Source organism: Schistocerca piceifrons, chromosome 1, assembly GCF_021461385.2.
Source record: "Schistocerca piceifrons isolate TAMUIC-IGC-003096 chromosome 1, iqSchPice1.1, whole genome shotgun sequence".
Lineage (NCBI taxonomy): Eukaryota > Metazoa > Arthropoda > Insecta > Orthoptera > Acrididae > Schistocerca > Schistocerca piceifrons.
In genome coordinates this window covers 843,248,724-843,270,516 of record NC_060138.1, presented here as the reverse complement: position 1 = coordinate 843,270,516, position 21,793 = coordinate 843,248,724, and the positions used below count along the sequence as shown (strand labels likewise).

General features: G+C 37.8%; 1 protein-coding gene across 2 annotated transcripts in view; it reads left to right on the top strand.

The window, feature by feature from the left end:
* LOC124790981 (matrix metalloproteinase-14-like) overlaps positions 1 to 18,023 on the top strand; it is a 121,937-nt gene extending 103,914 nt beyond the window's left edge. For both annotated transcript variants that reach the window (XM_047257825.1, XM_047257826.1), the window contains exons 10-11: positions 4,758 to 4,879; positions 15,292 to 18,023. In XM_047257825.1, the coding sequence (XP_047113781.1) occupies positions 4,758 to 4,879; positions 15,292 to 15,407 (238 nt within the window). In that variant the 3' untranslated portion in view covers positions 15,408 to 18,023. The remainder of the gene's footprint in view (positions 1 to 4,757; positions 4,880 to 15,291) is intronic.
* Positions 18,024 to 21,793: the final 3,770 nt, after the last annotated feature.

Here is a 21,793-nt window from a genome sequence, read left to right as displayed (position 1 = left end):
CCTGGTCCAGTATTTATGCCTATGGCCTTCCCCCTCCACCAACGGCTGCAGGTGCTTCCTCTGTGGTCCGCGCCCATTCCCTGTGACCTGCTGGAGCGTTGCTGCTCCGTTTTCTGTCCGCTGCGGTTCTAGGTGTTCCCTCTGCGGTCTGCGCCCACCAAACCCGCTCCTGGGGGTTTCATCTACGGTCTGGGGTACCAAGCGTTCCCCCTGCGGTCCGCGCCCGCTCACCACGACCTGTTGGAGCATTGCCGCTCCGTTTTTCATCCACTGCGGCTCTGGATGTTCCCTCTGAGGTCTGCGCCCACCAGTCCCACTTCTGGGTGTTCCATCTTCGGTCTGGTGCACCTGGCAGTCCGTCAGGGGCTCGTTTTCCATCTCCATGTCTCTGGTTCTTCTGTTTGTGTAGTGTTACAGCTGGCCCTGTTGCTCCTTTAACAATTCCAGAGCCGGATCCCAGGCTCTGCTTAGCTGGTACCCTGTGTCACAGTTCATAAGATCGTCAGCCATTTTAATTTCTATCGATTCTCTTATAACACTGTCCCAAAATCTGGGTGTTTGTGCTAGAATCTTGGTATCCTCATACTTCATGGCATGGTTTAGTTCTAGACAGTGTTCAGCAATGGCTGACTTAGTCACCTGTCTTAATCTAGTGTGCCTCTGGTGTTCTTTGCACCTGATCTCCACAGTTCTTGTCGTCTGGCCAATGTAGGACATGCCACATTGACAAGGTATATTGTAAATCCCTGGTTTTCGTAACCCCAGGTCATCTTTACGAAAACCAGCTGGGGCCAGCTGCAACACTACACAAACAGAAGAACCAGAGACATGGGGATGGAAAACGAGCCCCTGACGGACTGCCAGGCGCACCAGACCGAAGTGGGACTGGTGGGCGTGGACCGCAGAGGGAGCATCCAGAGCCGCAGCGGACGAAAAACGGAGCGGCAACGCTCCAACAGGTCGTGGTGAGTGGGCGCGGACCGCAGGGGGAATGCTTGGTACCCCAGACCGTAGATGAAACCCCCAGGAGCAGGTTTGGTGGGCGCGGACCACAGAGGGAACACTTAGAACCACAGCGGACGGAAAACGGAGCAGCAACGCTCCAGCAAGTCGCAGGGAATGGGCGCGGACCACAGAGGAAGCGCCTGCAGCCGTTGGTGGAGGGGGAAGGCCATAGGCATAAATACTGGACCAGGTCCACTCGAGGAGCAGTCTCAGGTTGCACCTGATGAAGGTTACGAGCTACGTGACTGAAATATTGTGCAATTACGATGCTGATATTCGGCAGAACACCCGACAACCCAAGATGTCATTAGATCGCCGGGAAAGCTTGAAGAGTTACAATTTCATGGTTGTTTCTAGACTGAGTAGGCGGATGTTTTTGATGTCCTGTATTGCTATTATTGCTTGGGCTGCACGTTCTGATGTATGTTTTGTGAAGCATTTGGCTGTTGGTTGCAATGTCACTCTTAGGTATTTAAAGTCTGATGAGATTTTTATTTTTTGTCCTCTGATACTGATTTCTGCATTCTTGGGTGTTTTGCCTCCTTTTCTGAAAATTACCATTCCTGTCTTTGTTATATTTATGTGTAGTTTGTGTTCACTGCACCATCTGTCTATTTGCTCAATGATTCTCTGCAGCTTCTGTATATCTATTGAACCTACGGCTATGTCGTCAGCGTATGCATATACATACACATCTTCTTCATTTTCTCCAATTTGGAGTACTTCTTCCGTGGCAAGAAAGTACAGCAAAGGGCTCATTTGGTCACCCTGTAAGACTCCGTTCGATTGCAGAATGGGGTTCGAAAAAGAGAGGTTGTCTGATATTGTAATTAAGTTGTATTCGAGGATTGACTTGATTATTCTTGCCCATACGCTATCTTCTCCCATTGTGTTTTCCAGTTTTCGGACTATGAGCTCTCTTTCCAATAGGTCAAAGGCTTTGGTAAAGTCTATGAACACTGTGTAGAACATTTGTTTCTTTTGTAGCGCATCATTGATGTTGTTTAGAAGAAGCCTGACTGCCACAAGTGTTGATCTTACAGATCTGAAACCCATTTGTCGTTCTGGGAGATGACTGTCCACAGAGGCTTGGATTTTTTGTGTTATTATCTTTGAAAACATCTTGAATTGAGTATTTTCCAGGGCTATGCCTCTGTACTTGTTTGGGTCAATTGGGTCTCCTCTACCTTTGTAGAGAACTTTTATTGTCGAGTGTCTCCATTGTGTCGGAATTCTTCCAAGTTCCAGGCATTTGTTAAACAGTTTGGTCCATATGTGTTAGAGGGCCTCTTTTGCATCTTTTATATGTTCATTATATATGTTATCAGGTCCTGCTGCTTTCTTGTTCTTCAGTGCTTTTATTACTTCTTTCACGTCATCTTCATTTAGGGGTTCCCATGTATTGTCTTTTTCCTTAGTTTGATGTTGTTTCTCTTTCTTTGGGGGTGTTTTGAGTCCTCGTTTGTTCAGTATCTTACTGAAGTGGTCTTCCCATTCCTTCAGGTCTATATTTGGTGTATGAGCCATTTTTCTTGGTCTTGCTGCTACGTATGTGTCTTTCTCTGCTTCATCCGCTTCTCTTTTTGCCTCCCTTTCTATGTATTCTTTTTTCTTCTCTTCTATTAACTTTTTGTAGATTCTCCTCTCTTCTGCGTACAGTTTGTATGTTTCCTCGTCATGCTGGTTTCTTAGTTTGTGGAGGGTTCTTAGAACAGTGTTCCTTTTGCTGTAGCATTCAGCATCAAACCACAATTTGGCCTCCTTGGTTTGGGGATTGTTTGTATCACTGAATTTTTTAGGAGGTCTTCGATTTGGTCTGTTGCTTTTTCAAGTTCTCCTTCCTCTATGAAAGTTTATATTTGTGTTAATTGTTCTTGCTGGTTTGTTAATTTTTCTATATCAGTTTTTCTTTGTGTGATTTGGTGGGTCTTTCTTGCTGGTGGTGACGTGACTATATTTATTTTTATCTTCATTGGAATGTGCTTTCGTATAGGAGTAATGGAGTCATGCCATATTGGTTGAATACTTCCTTCTATGTCTCCTCTTGTTAATGCAATATCAATGGTGCTCTTCCCATTGTGGCATATGTATGTAGGTATCTGTCTATCCTTAAGTAAGGTGAAACCATCTTCTTCTAGTGTTTCAACGACTAGTTTTGTTTTATAGTTTTCTGTGTCTATTCTGCAGTTGAGATCGCCTGCAATAATGGTGGGTTTGCTGTCGCATTGTTTGATGAGTGTGACTATTTCGTCAATTATTTCTACAGCATTTGTGTGTGGTTTAAAATAGGCTGCAATTATATTTATGTTTGCTGCTTCTATTAGCATACTATTTTCTTGTTTTATGATTTTTTTGGTGGGCGTCATCCAGGGTTTCAGTAGGATAGATATTCCTCCCATGGGTCATCCTCTTTCTCCCTTCTTTGCCATTAGGTGATAATTATAGAAATCTTTATGTTGGCAGCTGTCTATCAGGAAGGTTTCTGTTAGAATTGCAAGATCCGAGTTTTGCAGAATGTCTGTTGGTGTTAGGTTAAGAGCACTTTTTACTCCCTCTGTATTCCACAAGACTGCTTTTATTTCTTGCTCTTCTGGTTTTCTTCTTAGTTTAGTTGAGCTCTGCTCCCTCTTCCATTGATGGTCTTGGGAAACGAAATCGACGTACTTTTATGTTTTCTGGCCAGAATTCTGGTTCTAGAACAAATGATAATTAATTGAAACCCTCAGCTGCCAACAGGTGTTACAAAAATTTGTACTGAAAAATGCTCTCTGATTCAAACTGGTTGAACAATTTAAAATAAATTATACAGCAGCTTCACAAGTTAGAAAATGTAATTTCAAAGATTTATCAAAAGCTGCAGAACACAGTCAACATAAACTATAATGAGTTAATGTTAAAAATCAACGAGAACAAACTTAAGCAAATAGCATGTGTAAAATTTCTGCTTTTCCACCTCCATGATAGCTAAAAATGCACAGCACACATCTGTAACATAAGTAGTAAATTAAATTTAAATCTGCTGTGCATTAGAGAAGTAGGCCAGATTTGTTTATACTGAACTCCTTAAAATGTTTTACTTTGCACTCCCTAAATCAGTTATGTCATATGGAATGAAAGTATGGGGATGCTCAGTAAATATAAAGAAGGTTCTTAGCATACAGAAAAGGGTCCTCTGTGTAATGACCAATGAGAAAGTCCAAACTATATCTGCTGGCCAAAATTTGAACAATAAAAAAATTGTAAAAACTAAATTGTAGAGTACACTTCATAAATGACATTTTACTGGTAAAAAGACAAGGCATATATGCAGTAATACAATATGTGTCAATTGTAAGACATCTAATGGCTGAATAAATAAAGAAATTCATTACAGCACAGATCATCCTATACAGAAGTCAAAATGGGCTCCAGAAAAATAAATCCACTACTTCAGTAGCACAAGAATTTGTTGATTATGTACTACAGGCACATGACAGCAAAGTGGCTGCTTGTGTCATTTGGTGTATAATATGGCTCACTTCACATCTCTGAAGGCTCTCCTTCATAGAACATGATACATAAATGTATGAATAGTGCTGTAACTGGTACTACACTGCTATGCCGTACAAGTCACAGTTCCTTATTGCCCTGCCAAAGTTATTGTCCATACCATGTTACCAGAACCAACATTTTCTTTGTGTTTTGAAGATCATTAGAGTATTGAGATGAATGTAGTTCATTAACAAGACTGAACACCTTACTTTGTATTTCAGTGGCGATCAGTACTGGAGGTTCAATGAAACTACCAAACTGATGGATCCAGGCTATCCTAAGAACATCAGCAGATGGAGGGGAGTTCCCCAGAACTTAGATGCTGCTATGACATGGACAGATGGTAAGCTCAATATTAACTGAAGGTATTTTTTTTAATTGACAAGGCAAACTGAAGTCCCAGCTAGGACAGTACTTACACCCCAGAAAGAGAGAGGTAGATCAAGGCAGTAAACCTGTATGCTCTGATATTCTTGCAAATAAAGTGGTACCACATGCTAAACATTTAGCAGCAACTAAACATTGATCATCACTTTCATTCAACAATTCTCTACACACACTTTCTATGCAAGCATTTATTCACAGTATATTGTGTGCTAATCAGTTTGTCTGAATAAACCACTAGCCATTTGAATCTCAGTGTTTCAGTGTCATATTTCATTATGTTACTCATCCAATCAATGTTTATATATTAGAGGATATGTAATTTGGTTATAGCCATTGAGCATACATGAGTATTTAAACACACACGTGACATGAGAACACGCATACGCATTGCATCATCCCTGCTCAAAATATTGTCACGACAATAATTAATAATAAAATTTAGTCATTTGAGGTTATTCATTTGCAAGTGCTTCAGGGGAAGACAAAGCTCATTTGTAAGTCTGATTTCGATTTTAGAACCACAAATGTCACATTATAATCAATGACCTTTATTGTGAAGTTGTTGAAAACTGCCATCATTCACCTCTGCTCACTACAAAAAAGTTCTAAACTCTTTCTGCTGGAGTACACTGCAATATGCGAATGGAAAATCTTTAAATAAAATTTGAACTTCACATATAAGTTTACTTGTATATTCTTCTAAATTCTTTACTGGTGCTGCACAAAATTAACTTCCATACATTATAACAGATCTCAGTGAAAACTAAGTTAATCAATAACTCCCATGCAAACAAGCTGCTGAAGTATATAACTTGTTTTAACAAATTTAACAAATACAAGTATTATTGATGGTAGTAACAATGTGGAAAGGATAGATTGTTACTCACCACATCTGGTGATAGACATAATTAGAAGAATACTAGAAATATTTAAACTTTTGGACAACATTCTTCCTCAGAAGTAAAGCTCTAACACAGTCATACATTGGCAACAACAACAACAACAACTACTACTACTACTACTACTACTCACACACTCATAGCTAATGTCTCCGGGCACCAACACCTGACTATGACTGTGTCTGACATGAACAGCAATATGCTGGCTTGGGTGGTGGGGTAAGGAGGAGACGTGGGGTGTGAGAGTAGGGTAGGTGTAGAGAAAGAAGTTACTGCTACCTTGAGAGAATGCAGGAATATGTTGGGGACAGGATAGAGCTTCTAGGTGTAGCATCAGGAGGCTGTGCAAGGGATGGAAGTGGGAAAGGGAGGGGAGAGCTGTAGAGAGGATGAAATGACTTTTAAGTACATTGGTGGGATAGGAGGTATGTGTGTATACTGTAGTGGGAGTAGGGGAAGGGGCAGGTAGATGGAGGACAGACACTAGTGAATGTTGAAGCCAAAGGTGCTACGGGAACAAAGCATTTGTTGCAAGGAGAGCTCCCTCACATGCAAACCAGGAAAGCTGTTGTTAGTATGAAGAATCCAGTGGCACAGGCTCTGAAGTAGTCCTGAGTGGTACTGACTCGTGAGGGGAGTGCTCCTTTGTGGTAAGATTGTAGGTAGGGGGGGGGGATGGTAGGTGATTGGGGAGACAAGCAGGGTTGCCACAAGTTCTGGAAATCAGGGAATATCATGGAATTTCAAATGTGTCAGGGAAAACAGGGAAATTTGAAAAAAAAAAAAAAACACTGGAAAAATCTCATTTTTGTCTCAGTAGATGAAACAGTTTGTTTACTGATGCTGGGCACAACTGAGTACATGTACTGCTTCCCTACTCCCTCATTTTTACTGCTTCTTCCCTTCCTATCATGTCCCTCAGCTTCCAGTCAGTGCAGCCACCACTTTTTGCCACTAGCCTATTAGATGCCAAGGAGAGGCAGGGAGCCATGAGGAGTGGTTTGTTTGGATCTGATTCTCAGAGACTGTTGACACAGCAGTCGGTCACGGTGGTCACATGTGCATGAGTTATGTCTGAGTGAATGTGTGTATGCTCTTGTACTGCTGTAATCTTTTTAAGAAACTTATGGCAGTTACCACCACTTCCCAATGTATGTATTTAGTCATGAGTTTCATAGCTGAAAAACCTGTGCACTATGAAACCAATGAAATTTATCATGTTCACAATACAAGAAGGAAGTGTGACTGCCTTTGTGACTTCAGAAATCTAGCCCATGTACAAAAAGGTGTACAGTATTCCAGTACTAAAATAGTTAACTCATTATAAAATAACATCAAAAGTTTGTGCAGTGCATTATTTAAAAGTAAAATGTAGATGAACTTACTTGATAAGAGATTTTATTCATTAAATGATTTTTTAATAGATATATAGACTGTTTTTGTATATATTGTGATTGTTTGTTTCTTATGTATTACTGTACAACATGTGCTAATCCATGGATTATAACAGCACTGCTGGAAAAAAAATCACTACATGAAGAAGAAATTGTGTGATATAAATGAAAGTTGGTAGGTGCATTTCTACATCTAAAAGATGATGTCTGTTCCAGTTTCATACTTGTTGCATAAGAGTGGTGCTAGTAGCACCAATATGAGGATGCAAATCAGGTTTGCTTTAAATACACATTGTTATGGTTGTGAGAGCTAGTTATCTTTGCTATTGGATGTGGTGAGTTGATGTTAGTTAAGAATGCCTTTAAGGTGACAAAGACATCGTTATCAACACCTCACTGAGTTTGAATGAGGTCGTGTGGTGATAGGGCTATGAGAAGCTGGATGTTCCTTCTGCAATATTCCAGAAAGACTTGGCAGGAAAGCAGCTGCTGTACATGATTGCTCGCAGCGGTGGTGACGGGAATGTACAGTTCCAAGAAGACTGGGCTCCAGGCAGCCATGTGGAATTACCGAGAGGGTAGTCCATTGTGTTCAGCGTATGGCTCTCATGCATTGTACCACATCTGCAGCAACAATTTAAATAGCAGTTGACACCACAGTGACACAATGAACTGTTACACATTGGTTACTACAAGGACAGCTCTAAGCCAGCATGCATTCCACTGACTCCAAACCAATGCTGTTTGCATCTTCAGTGGTGTCAAGCAAGAGTTCATTGGAGAGCACGGTGGAGGTCTGTTGTGTTTTCTGATGAAAGTTGGTTCTGCCTTGGTGCCAGTGATGGCCATGTGTTGATTAGAATGAAACCAACCTATCTGTATACTAGACACACTGGATGTACACTTATAATTATGGTCTAGCATGTGATTTCATATGAGAGCAGGAGCACTCTCATGATTATCCAATGCGTACATTGTATGTCAGTCTGGTTATTTGACCTGTTGCACTGCCATTCATGAATATCATTCCAGGGTGTATTTTGCAACAGGACAACTCTCACCTGCATACTGCTGTTATAACCCAGCATGCTCTACAGTGTGTCAACATGTTGCCTTTACCTACTCGATCACCAGATGTCTCCAATTGAGCACATATGGGACGTTATTGGACAACAACTCAAGCATCATTCATGAACAGCATTAATGACTCTTGTGTTGACCGACCAAGTTTAACAGACATGGAGCATTGTCCCACAAACTGATATCTAGCACTTTTACAACACAATGCATGTATGCTTGCATGGTTGCTTGCAACATTCTAGCAGTTACATTGGTTGTTTATGCACCAGCATTTCTCTATTGCAGTGGCCTTTCTCACACTTACATTAACCTGTGATCTTACAATGTTAATAGCTTAAATATATTATATGTAAATTTAAGGTGTAGGAAGAGGGGGGATTGGAGGGGGGGGGGGAGGAGAAAGGAAGGAAAATGGAAGGGTTTACTGATGTCAGCTGCATCGAGAGACATTATGCAGACTCGCAGACTCAGTGGTGATGAGTGAAAATGTGTGTCGGACTGAGATTCAAACCCGGGATCTCCTGCTTACTAGGTAGTTGCATTTACCAATGCACCATCCGGGACACAGTGCTATCGCAACTGCAACTACACATTTCGTGGCTGACCCACATTCCCACCGAGCACCACCTATCTGTAGACCCTGTCCATTTCCTCCATGCTTACCACTATGAGATTCCCGCAGAATGTCAGATGCACTTGTACATCCTCATTGGAGAAGGTGTATCCATTGCCCATCCAGGCAAATCAATTATATGAATGTGAGGCATCTGTTCTTTTGGATAAGTCCAAAAGAACAGACACCTCACATTCATATAACTTACACATGTTACAAATATATTCCTGAAATTTCATTACTCTACAGTAATTATTTTTTGATGTTTCATTTTCTTTCCCGTCAGTTAATTTTGATGTCTTTTTTTGTTTTGCTTTTGTTTCTTTCTAGTGCCGGCCGTGGTGGTCTAGCGGTTCTAGGCGCTCAGTCCGGAACCGCGTGACTGCTACGGTTGCAGGTTCGAATCCTGCTTCGGGCATGGATGTGTGTGATGTCCTTAGGTTAGTTAGGTTTAAGTAGTTCTAAGTTCTAGGGGACTAATGACCAAAGATGTTAAGTCCCATAGTGCTCAGAGCCATTTTTTCTTTCTAGTTTTATGTTTCTAATTTCTCTACAGCTGTTTTTGTTAATGGACTGTACTTTCCCTGAGAGACATTGTCACATTATCATCATCCACATCTACTGTTTCGAGCCCCTGACCAGATGTATTTAGATCAAAGCCTCTTCATGGTTTCCTGTCTTCCAGCTATGTTTCTCTCACCATTCTGTCCCAGTCTTCTCCTCTCGTCATCACACATTCCTTTCCTACAGCAATTTATCTGTCTTCCAATTATCCTGTACATCTCTTCCCATCATGGGCCTGCCTTTTAACCTGCCCACACCATCTTAATCTCATCCTTTCTGTGGTCTCATGCATGGGAACACTACCTCATTCCTTACTCTGTCTATTATAGTAAGCTTCTTTGAAACAAGCTTGTATCCTGTTCTGTTGCCTTGCCATCGTTACCCATATTTCTGATGCATATGTGCGTACTGCATGCTTGGCGTAACATTTGCTTACTTCTTGGTGGCACATCCTTGCTCCAGACCAGGCTTCTTACACTCTGCAGGGACCCATGGGCTTGAATGGGGGTTTCATTAATCTCTTAATCATCCCCCCCCCCCCCCCCAACTATCTCCCAAGGTACTTGAAACTTTTCACTTTCTTTAGTACTTGCCCTCTATATCCAGCAACTTAATTCCACTGGAACAGGCTATGAAGGTCCAATGATACCGACTGGCCACCATGTCATCCTCAGTCTACAAGCGTCATTGGATGCAGATGTGGAGGGGCATGTGGTCAGCACACCGTTCTCCCAGCCATATGTCACTTTATGTGACCGCTCTATATCTAACACTACTCTCCTTGTATTCCTTCTTGTCACCATCATTTCACACTTCTTGCATTAAATTTCAATCCATGCTTGTTACATGTTCTATGTAATTTAAATTTATATAATTTTTGCCTCATTCTACATTGCAGCAAATCACACGCATAAAAGTATCAATGAATATTTGCACTAATCTCTATATATAAAAGGCAATGCCCTGACTGACGACTGATTCATTATTTCCCAGCCCAAACTGCTGTAGGTGTCATTTAAAAAAGGACTTTTTGACATTTCAACCCTAAGGGGGTGAAAGAGGGGATGAATGTCTTTTTTTTTTAAAAAAAAAGAAAAAACGTTGCTATTAACGCAATTTTGCTTTCTTTAGTGTATCATAAAGAACTACTAAGGTATTTTTAAAGCTAAATCGAGGGACATTGGCATTTGACATCATGGTTACAAATAAAAAAACAAAAAAACATGTGTTCCAGTGCTTTTGGAAATTGTGCATTTAAGGGGTGAAATAGGGGATGAGATTTTTTTATGAAACTATTTTATTATGAAAGCGTTTTTAAAGCCAAAACTATGAAATTTTAAATTTGGCTTCTCAGTTAGAAAAAAAAAGTAAGGAAAAAAGTACACGTATCACTGTTTTTGTAAATTCTACACTATGGAGATGAAATGCTGAATACAAGTTTTTATGTAAATACTTCATTGTGTAACCATTTTTGATGCTAAATCTAATAAAATTTGTGTTGGGCTTCTCTGTTAGAAGAGAAACATATGCATGCTTCTATTTTTGGAAATTCAATCTCTAAAGATGTAAAATAGGGGATGAAATGTTTTATGAAAATATTTTATTGTGAAAGTATTTTTAAGGCTAAATCTTTGAAAATTTGTGTTTGATTTCTTGGTTAGAGATGAAAATTTATGTGTTTTACTGTTTTTGGAAATGCAACCCCTGAGAGGGTGAAATAGGGTCAGACTGATTCACTGACTCATCATTGCCCAGCCCAAACTGCTAATTACATAAATATGAAGTTTGGAGGGTATGTCGATCTCATACTGTAGGTAGCATTTAAGAAGGGATTGTCTGACATTCGACACTTAAGGGGGTGAAATAACATATGCAATCCTTTTTGAAAGTATGGTATTTCACTACTAAGGGAATTTTGAAGATAGAACCATGAAAAGGGGCGCTTGATTTCTTAGTCAGAAAGTAAAAAATATGTGTTTCAACATTTTTGGAAATTCAACCACTAAGCAGGTAAAACAGTGGGTGAAAGATTTTTGGAGAATAAATAGTTACTAAGGAACTACTAAAGAAGTTTTAAAGTTACATCTATGACAATTGGTATTTGACTTCTCCACTACAAATAAAAAATATGTATTTTAATGTTTCTGGAAATTCAACCCCTAAGGGAGTGCAATATGGAATGAAATTTTTTAAGGAAAATATTTCATTACATTAAAAAAGTTTCAAAGTTAGATTTATGAAAATTCGTGTTTCACTTCTGGGTTAGATATAAAAAAATATTTGTTAGGGGGTGAAAGTTGCTATGGAAATATCTCGACAAGATTGAAAAATTCATGATTAACAAAAACTTTGGACTCCAGCTACCAGAATTACTTTTTGGTCAGAAGTACATTCGAAACAGACCATGCTTATATGGACTTAAGTAACATGGAAAGCTTAGAAGCTGTTGCAATTTGTAAACAACATACAAATCTGTTTAAATAAAAACAAAACAAAAATCTCTACAGGTCATACAGTCTACTTGGGTGAAGCAGCAGGCACTAAGCTAGTGAAAAATAAAAGTCTCAAAACAGGTTTTGCTGCATCTGCTGTGATGTTTCCTTGCTTCTTTATCATAACATTAATTGGTGAAGTAGCATTTGTTTGAAATCTATGATTTCCTATTATTTATTTTGTTCACGTTATTATTTCTTCATACTTGCCAGTGTTTTCTGATTGGACTTCATTTCTAGAAGTGCTGCAGTTATTGCTGGAAGTTAAGAGTACAGTCCAATATCCAAATTCTCAAAATAGACAGAGGATTCTCATAAACAATATGTTATACATTGCACTCTTGTTCATAGTGACCATGCATAACAAGATTAGCTTGTTGTTTGGAACATCACAAATACATTAAAACAGACTGTGTGGCAAACGTTCTGTCTTGGTTAAAAGATTCAAATTGAAGTTGCTTGTCTCTGTGGCATCATTGGCATTGTCACAGCCATTCTTGTTGCATGACTCACATCAAATCTCCAAAGCAGGATCCAACAACATGGAATTAAATGCCCAACCAGCAGGTGTCGTGAACATGATATGATTTCTATCATGGTCTTGGATTGCAGATATGCTGCATCCACCCATTCCAGAATGCTTACATGTAAATAAAACACACATCTAAACAGCCAACTATACTAACTTATTACTTAAATAAACCTTTTGATGGTAACAATCATCAAAGAGATATATTACACTGCAGATTCCTCCCTGTAGGTGAATGACATCATCACTATTATGAAACCCTAACAAACAATGAACAGTTTAAGTTAACAACTGGTTTTAATCTTTTTAACTAAAAGTATTGACAGCTTGTGTCTATTTGATGCATAATCACAGTTATAATCAGATTTCATTTGTAATAAAAATACTTATTCATTTTCATAAAATGTGGAGTGCTCCACAATGAATTATAAACCATTAATCATAGGCATTTTTTTGCCTTAAATGTGTGAACGTGAAACCCCTGATAACAAACATTTATTATCAATATGGATCATTAAACAGTTTTACAATATCTCTTTATTTTCATAAAATGTGGAGTGCTCCACAATGAATTATAAACCATTAATCATAGGCATTTTTTTGCCGTAAATTCACTTTGATTAAGTCTCTTTACACCTCACCAGGCAATCATTCTCCTGCTGTGAACGTGAAACCCCTGATAACAAACATTTATTATCAATATGGATCATTAAACAGTTTTACAATATCTCTTTATTTTATCCCATGAAATCTTCATTACTAGGAGCTATAGTCCAGTAGCCCTTTTAGCCTAATTGTCCATATTCCATTTAACCAACTATATTTCTTCAGGCCTTACTAGTCACACTCACAACACTTTTGGAAGTCACTAGGTTGTGCTACACCTCTGTAAATCCAACATTCAAAATAACCCAATTTTGTGGACTAAATTACCCAAACTTCACATAGAAAAATTTATACAAACACAACCGTGTCACTTCTCAAAACAAAAAAATAAAGCTTTCCCTAGAAATAGTTTATTGACTGGTGCAAGTTGTTATAGGAAACACAACTTCCCTTGTTATGTGGCCAGTTTCCTCATCAGACACTTTCAGAATTTGTTAGACTCCCACTGAACCAGAGCAGTCACTTGTTTTGGACAATTAACAACCATATGTTGTTGGGCATTCTACAGTCAGCTACTTATCTTTCCAATCCTGAAGAATAGCATACAAAACTAGACATTTGTCACTTTATTATTTGATCTTTAAGTTAGTATATGGAACAGATTAACAAACTCAAGTAAATTCATCTATTTGGCTTTTTGGGGGAAACTTGAAAGTAATGCTATCTATTTACGTATCAACCATCAAGAGACACCTATTTCCATAGAAAGACTATCTCTACACCACAGTTAACTCCCCACAGAGAAAGTGTCCCTATTCATTTATCCTCCTCTCTTTCTCAAGTATAAGTCATCATTTTTCTATAGGTTCCCCTGTCCTTTCCAACACACCATACAACAAACATACATACAGATGAAGGTACAATATCCTGTTAACACCACTTACAACTCTACCTTCTCCTTCCATACAAATATATTTAGGTAACATATTCCTGTTGTATCCCATATCTCACCTACCTCCTGTGCTGTTTTCAATGTACTCCCCTGTACATAGTCATTCATTATATGCCTATATACTACTGTAACTCTGAACACCCTCCCATTAAATGTTTCAGCCATCCTGTCTGGATGATAGCCCATCATATTTACACTTTATAGCTAAGGGTATACACCCTTGATTCCTTTGTCAAAAGTGACAAGAGCTAACAGCCAATACCAGTCAGAAGCAATAATTCATCTAGGTTCTGCAGCCTATCTGCTAGCCAATGTTTGCTAATTTCTGTTGTTTGCCAAATATGAGTGTAATCCTACGTTATTCATTATATATAATTACCTCATTGTGTGTGCATTAGTTTTCATTTGCTTATAAAGTATGGGATACTTAAATGTAATTACAGTTTTAAAGAAGGTAGGTAAAACAGTAAGAGAATTCTATACTGAAATCTAAAGCTGAAGATATACAGCAGAAACTCAGTACCTAGCAGGCATCAATCTGCTAAATTCACAAAGAATGTGAAATTATCTTCTTACAACATATCTTTTGATCATGTCTATATAGAGTTTTTTTTTCTTTTCCACTTGAAGGGTCTATTAATAAAATAGTGTTTGGATGTGGGAGCCCTATAATTTTGTACAGAACTTCATAACAATGGAAAAACTTGTTCATTTCTTTCATTAATTGTGAACTAGAATGAAAGATTTCTACTATCACTACATCATTGAGTCTAAAATTTTGAAGCACGTGCTTTTAGATTATGTTCTTGCACTCAACATTGTGCTTATTGTTTTAAATTCCCCTCTACCTTTTCTTGTAAATCATTATTTGTTACCTCTTTTTATATTTAACAACAATAAACCACTTGGGTAGTAGGCAGCCACACCAAATATGAAAAATTGGTATGCCATTATAATGCACAGATCATCTGTTGATAACTTGGAATACTGGTGGATCAAATCTTTGGACGAGAATGGTGACTATGTTGAAGGGTACTGATTATGGATGTTATTCTACAACATATTAGTATAACTTCCTATGCAATAAAGGTAGCCCATGAGAGTACACAGTTTCATTATTTTTTAATCACTCACATATATTTCATCCTGGCATAAAATACATTCTGGTGGTAAAGTTAACATTCTTGCTCTGTTACTTCTACTGAATATTTATTAATCCAAATTCAATTGGTTCTACAGGTCTTACTTACTTCTTCAAGGACAAACTATTCTGGAGATTCAACAACATGCTAATTAAGACTGATGACCAGTACCCACTGCCTGCTCCAGCAACGTGGTTCGGTTGTCCACCATAACCATTATTTAAATATGATTTAAATGCAACTTAATATATTTTGTTGTATGTAGGAACTAGAACCACTAGTTTCCTCACACTGTTTATAAGGATATGTGTAGTCAGATTACATTTTGAAATATTACACATATTTCTTACACGCAGCTATAATGTTTGACAGAAGAAAAATTTGCCAGTAGCTTCTTGTTGTAATAGTAAGACTCATATAATTCTCATTGTTAAGATACATATCATACAAAAGACTGAACTTCTAGATGTATAATTGATGATACTGTCAGTAAAGAATTAAGGACTGTATTTGCTTACAGGCAGTTTTGTGTATAGCATTTTGGCATTATATGAATGTAAATGATGAAGTAGATGCTTAGCCATTTTCAGTGTTGTTATTCCAAACACTTCATGAGAATTCTGAAGTGTGTGTCAAAAATTTGAAGGCATCATTCATGAAGAATGTGCTAATTCAAAAGATATATTTCAGCATCCTGGTCCTTATCTCTCTTTATGGATAACTGCAAGAAACAAACACAAGTAAAGTTGGAACATTAGAGGTGAGACAGTGCTGGAGATTATTTCTGAAGTTCATATTCAATAGAAAAAATTCACAAGCTCATCTTATTGTAGGGCAGTTTATAAAAAAAAGATTGTAATTCTAAAGTGTAAAATTAAAAACACCTTCAACCCTCTATACTATGAATATAATTTGTTTATGCAACCAGTTTTGGTGTTTCATGACACCATCTCTAGGCCCCCTGACCAATGTGTAGGAGGAATCCAACCTCATATGCAGCTGAAATGGGGGCCAATATTAAGTACCTGATATCCATGGATTTCTAGTTTCAACAACATGATACCTTCATTTATCAGTTAAGTCTTCAAGTTGTTTTTAATTTTACATTTTATATTGAACTGTCAAAATCTCTCAGCTATGTTGTACAAAGATGCACTTACCTATTCCCATTTCATATACAAGAAATATAACATAGCATCTAACGAACTAGTCTTGTGGATGAATAGTGATGTATTGTCGTCAAATACTAAATTGTTTGTATTTGTTACAGCATGTAAACAGACCAGTGTAATCCCTAAGGCAACTTTGTTTTGACAAAAAACATTTCTGACAACAGACATGAAACTCATTCAGTGTTATAGAAAATTAGAATCCATTTCCACAAAATGTTACAGGAGCTGGATGTGGCTGTTGTTTAATTGTTGTTAAATGTAATGTGGAACGACATTCTTTTCATTGTGCCTCTGGAAAATACAAACTAAAATCAAACAAATATATAGGTGTAGTCAGTATTCCTACATGGTAAGGATTACATTCTAATATCTGTGTTTAGTTGTAAGACAAAAGTCTTAGGAGGAAGTAGTGTAAATGTAAGTGTAGTATAGCAAACATGTCAGCTGTATTGCAGCTAGTTACTGTCCACTGTGTGTGATTGAACTGCAGTATTCTGAAACATTAACTGTATTTGTACTTAGGCAACTACTTTACAGTCATTGTATGATTCACTTTGTGGTTTAGGTAATGCTGTGTATCTTAGATCCATTGTTTTTTTATATCTGATGTAACACTACAGCTAAGTTTGCAAGATATTTGTAAGAAATCAATGTTCTTTTTAAATTATAAATTTACTTATGATCTGACTGAAAAGCATTGAGAAGAATAAATACACAATAGTTTATCAACAGCAATAGATGAACTAGTGGAAGCAAAGAATGACCACACAGTCTTGGACAGCATTAAAGCATATTGATAAACCACTGTGTATTTGTTCTAGACATAGTTGTAAATTAAGTACTGATGTTATGTTATTATTATTATATTATTATGTGGATTAAGGGATGTGGTGATATTTTCAAATTTATATCAATGGGTGACTGTAGCAAATGAAGATAATTTTAATAAATAAAACTACACATTGATCTTGCCAAAAGCTGAGAAGTGACTTATTCTTCTGTAGCTTCTTCGGGTCTTAAACACAGTATCCTGGCCTCCTCTGGGTGCTCAATACATTATGATGAACATTGATGGCCTTTACATTAATGACCAATCTTTGTCACACACTCCATAAATGATTTATCTTTGAGGATGGGATAAGTGTGCTGATAGCATAAGCAATGTGCAGTCTACCCCTGCTTGTTACTGAGCCTCTGTCTGATGTAACCAACTGCACTGACAATCATGGCACTACATGTGTATTTAGTTGCTACCATTAACATCACCTATCAGTAACTGTTTTGTGTTCCTGCTGTCTGTCATGGTGTGAAATTTGATATTTCTTTGACACATACTGATGTTCATGGGGATCAATATTGGGTTGCTACAGTTGTTGTTCATGTAGATAAAGACAATACCAAAAGTGTTACCACAATGTTGAACTATCCATCTTGAGATGTCATCACCTACAAGATTTTAATGCTATCCGAGACTGTATGATCATTTCCTGTCTCTGCTAGTTCATCTGCAGTTGTTGATAAACCATTGTGTATTTGTTAGATGTAGATGTATATTAAGACCTGATGAAATGTTATAGATTAAAGAACATGATTATATTGCCAGATTTACAGTAATAAAGGGTTGTACAAATATTAAGAATAAAAATATGAATAATGAGCCATCGTTCTTTCTTATCAGCATTTTAAATTTTGCCACTCTTCTACTTATTTCAACCATATTCCGTGTTATACATTGGCTGAATGTTAAAAACAAAATGAATATAAACATAAACACCTAAACCATCATAATCTGACTGACAAGGATAGAGTGGAACAAATGTGACTTATGTGACTGTGAAGCTGCATTGTCAGACAGGTAGCTTTGTTGCAGTATCTGCAACATTGCATTGAGTAGATATCGTTATGTCGAACAGTATAGATAGGAAGTAAGATGAGTATCTCAGGCAAATAAGGAAAGTGTCCGTGGATATACTTTACTGGGGAAACAATAAACTAATTTAACAACAGTAGAGGAGAGTAGTCTGGTTGTAGAATGTGCAACTAGCTTCCTGGCATCTTACAAGAGTCTTTACTTATAGCCCCATTTAGACTCTCTTAATAATGACGTGGTTTTAATGCAGGCCATCATTCTTTCTCAAGAACTGGCCATGAGTTTGTTTGACTTCTTGATAACAACTGATCTCTCTTTTCAGCTGGAGGGTGGTCTATTTAAAAAAACCTGAAACAGTATTGATACTGTTGTGATCATCTTAGCTACATTACGTATCTCTGAGCAGCTTGTTACTTTACTGTGCAAAAGTAGCCTGAAATGGCTGTTTCTGTCTGACAACATGTAATGTGAATCATTTCAAATCCCTGAAGGCTTTTCTTTGTGGTTGAACCCACAGAATAAAATGTGTGAAAACAATGAATGAACAAATAATTGCAATAGAAACAGTCATTTGAAACTAGATCACTTACTAAAACTGAAAGATATTTGTCATTCTCCTTCGCTTCTGAGACTTTGCATACACAATCCCCCCCATAGGAAAATAGCAGAATGACTAGCTAGATATATGAGGGTTGCCCAGAAAATAATGCACCACATTTTTTTCTCAGCTAAAAACAATGCTATGAATGCAAAATGTTACGTATATATTATTTGAAGTCTCCTGAACGAGCATGCCAAGTTTCCGTCATTTCTGACAGATAGCGAACCTGCAGGACAGTTTCAAAATGTCATCTGTAGGTGATGTGTGTTACAAGCAAAGTGCCATCACTGGTTTTCTCACTGCAGAGAAAGAAACTGTGGGAATATTCATAAATGCTTGTGTAAAGTCTATGGAGCATCTGCTGTTGACAGAAGTACGCACACTGAGGCTGAAGTCATCAGAAGGCGGTTCAGCAGAGCTCCATGATTTGCAGGGTTCAGGGAGACCATCCATGGCTGTCACACCTGACATATTGCAGTGAGCTGATGTCGTCGGCAGTTGGTGCTGCATCTGTCAATCAGCAAAGGAAGTGAAGCACTGGCTCCACCATCAGGACAATCAGGACAAGGATTTGTACCGACAGGGCATACACACCTTTGTTTGAAACTGGAGGAAGGCCACAGAACAGCATGTAGATTATGTGAAAAAATAAGATGTGTAGATAAAACACCATTCTTTTATGTGTGTAATTCTCATTATTTACAATAAAGAATTGTTGAAGAAAAAAAAATGTGGTGCATTACTTTCTGGGTAACCTTCATATTTACTTCCTTCTTGTAGCTCTCTGGGCTTCATTTTTGGTTTGGTCTACTTTATTAAAGGTTTTTTCAGTTGAGATGTGAATAGATTAAGTGCAGTCAACTAGAAGCATATGTGATGCACTCTGTTGTCAGCCACAGTGCCTGATGTACCGTTGTGGATGTCCTTGGGGCTTTTTTTCTGGCACATGCAGTAAGTAGATGGGCGTGGACCCATGGTTCACACAATATGCTGTTTCATTATGCTGTTATTCATGGTTGGATTGTGGGGTGTATTTTTCCTTCTTTTCCTGCTGTTGTTTATTTTAAAAGATTTGTGGTGGATCTTATACCAGCACTAGCGGGAAGTTGTGTCCCTGGCCGATATAACAGGGCAATATTTTGCTGACCCCAATATACTGCCAGATGAAAGTAGTATTACCTTTATTCTCTCTTCTCAGAGTAGTTTTTTGGTGATGCTTTCACACTGATGGCCCTAGCAGTCTGGTCCCATCAATCCCCACAATGCTTCCGCAAGTTCTCTCTATTGTGCTGCTAAATAAATAGCCACACTTCTCACAAACCATGGTATATTTTGCCCAGCATTTTCACTATTACTTTTCATGACACAACTAACAATTACTATAGTAATACCACTCTCTTGAATACATTCAAACGTCTGTACATGTATACTGTAGGACCTGAGGGGGAAAAAACTACTACCACTCTTCAGTTATTCATTACAACCTTGTTGGTGTATAATTTACCCCATGGCTCTTGGATTCAGGCACTTGCTGCTCCATGGCACAAATGACTCCCGATGACCAGTGGTTGTAATACCAATTTAACTGGTCCCCTTCTCGCCGGCTCCACCACTGCTACATATTCACTGCATACAAGAAAGGAAAACACAGTTTCCCTTTCCCACTACATTTATCCTTATTTGATTTACTCACAAGCATCTCTTATTGGTGCTTTCCAATGTTGTGCTGGGATGTTTACAAATATCCTGAAACACTACATATCCCTCCACTTGACAAGAGACCTTGTGCTTAAGTCTCTAGTTATATGTACATTTTTATTAATAATTCTATTATTATTATTATACTACTCTTATATCTTTATGCTGCCTTTACATAATCTCTCCAACATAACTTTTTGTAATTGTTAATGATCACTTGTGACTATGTTCACTTAATTACTTAACTACTTTATTCCTGTTTCGCAGGATTCATTCATTTTCATCATACTTGTGATATTATTTCTCATAACTTGTTACTTTCTTTAATAGTATGGCTATCTTTTCTAGATCAGCTGAAGTATCTGAGGAACGTGCATAGTAATACAAACATATTACTTGTCATTAATGTTATTCTTAAGTTCCTTTTATTTGTGATCCTCTTGACCTCATAACCAATTACCCACTTTCATTTTCAGTTTAAAACAATTTATTATCTATCCACTGGATACTTGTGGGACATTTATTCTGATATACTTAGACATTGTAATATTATTCCTCTTTTAATAGGTAATGAAATATTAACCTTCTTTAGAAAGGTAGCTCATCTTTTGTTATTATACTGATTATAAACTTTCCAAGTTTCCATTATATTGACATATACTTCTTCTCTTTTTAGAGAACTTAACTTCCTTAATATCCCACCTTCGAAGAGAACAGATTTGTATTCCAAAGCCTTTGCGTGCAACTATGTGGAGGTGTAAATTGTCTCGACCACTGCACTCAAATCCTTTCACCTCTTAACTATAAACAAAAGGGAAAAACCTCTTCTTATTTATAACCAATTTTAAGAACAATCTATGGAATATCCTTTTAACAAAACTTATCCTCACTTCCACCAAAGACCACTTCTGGGTCCCAGTACTGTAAAATATTTCTATTTCATTCAGTGTGTAGTGCACCATATTAATTTCTATTGTACTATGGTACAGGTCAATCCCTTTATTGGTGCCCCCGCCCGTACAGTATAGATCAGCCTTTCTTAGGTCTACCTATCTGCCTTTTATTCATCATTCCTAATTAAAGACCACAGTCCACATTTCAGATACATTTATATCTTCCATTACTTTTCCTTCAACTTTCTCCCATATTACTTTGAGGTTCCCTTTTGACTTTCATGTCTGTACTCTATTTTGGGTGTTAAGACTTTTGCTTACTACCTTCTTCATATTTCACCTCATCTGTTGATGACACTGCATGT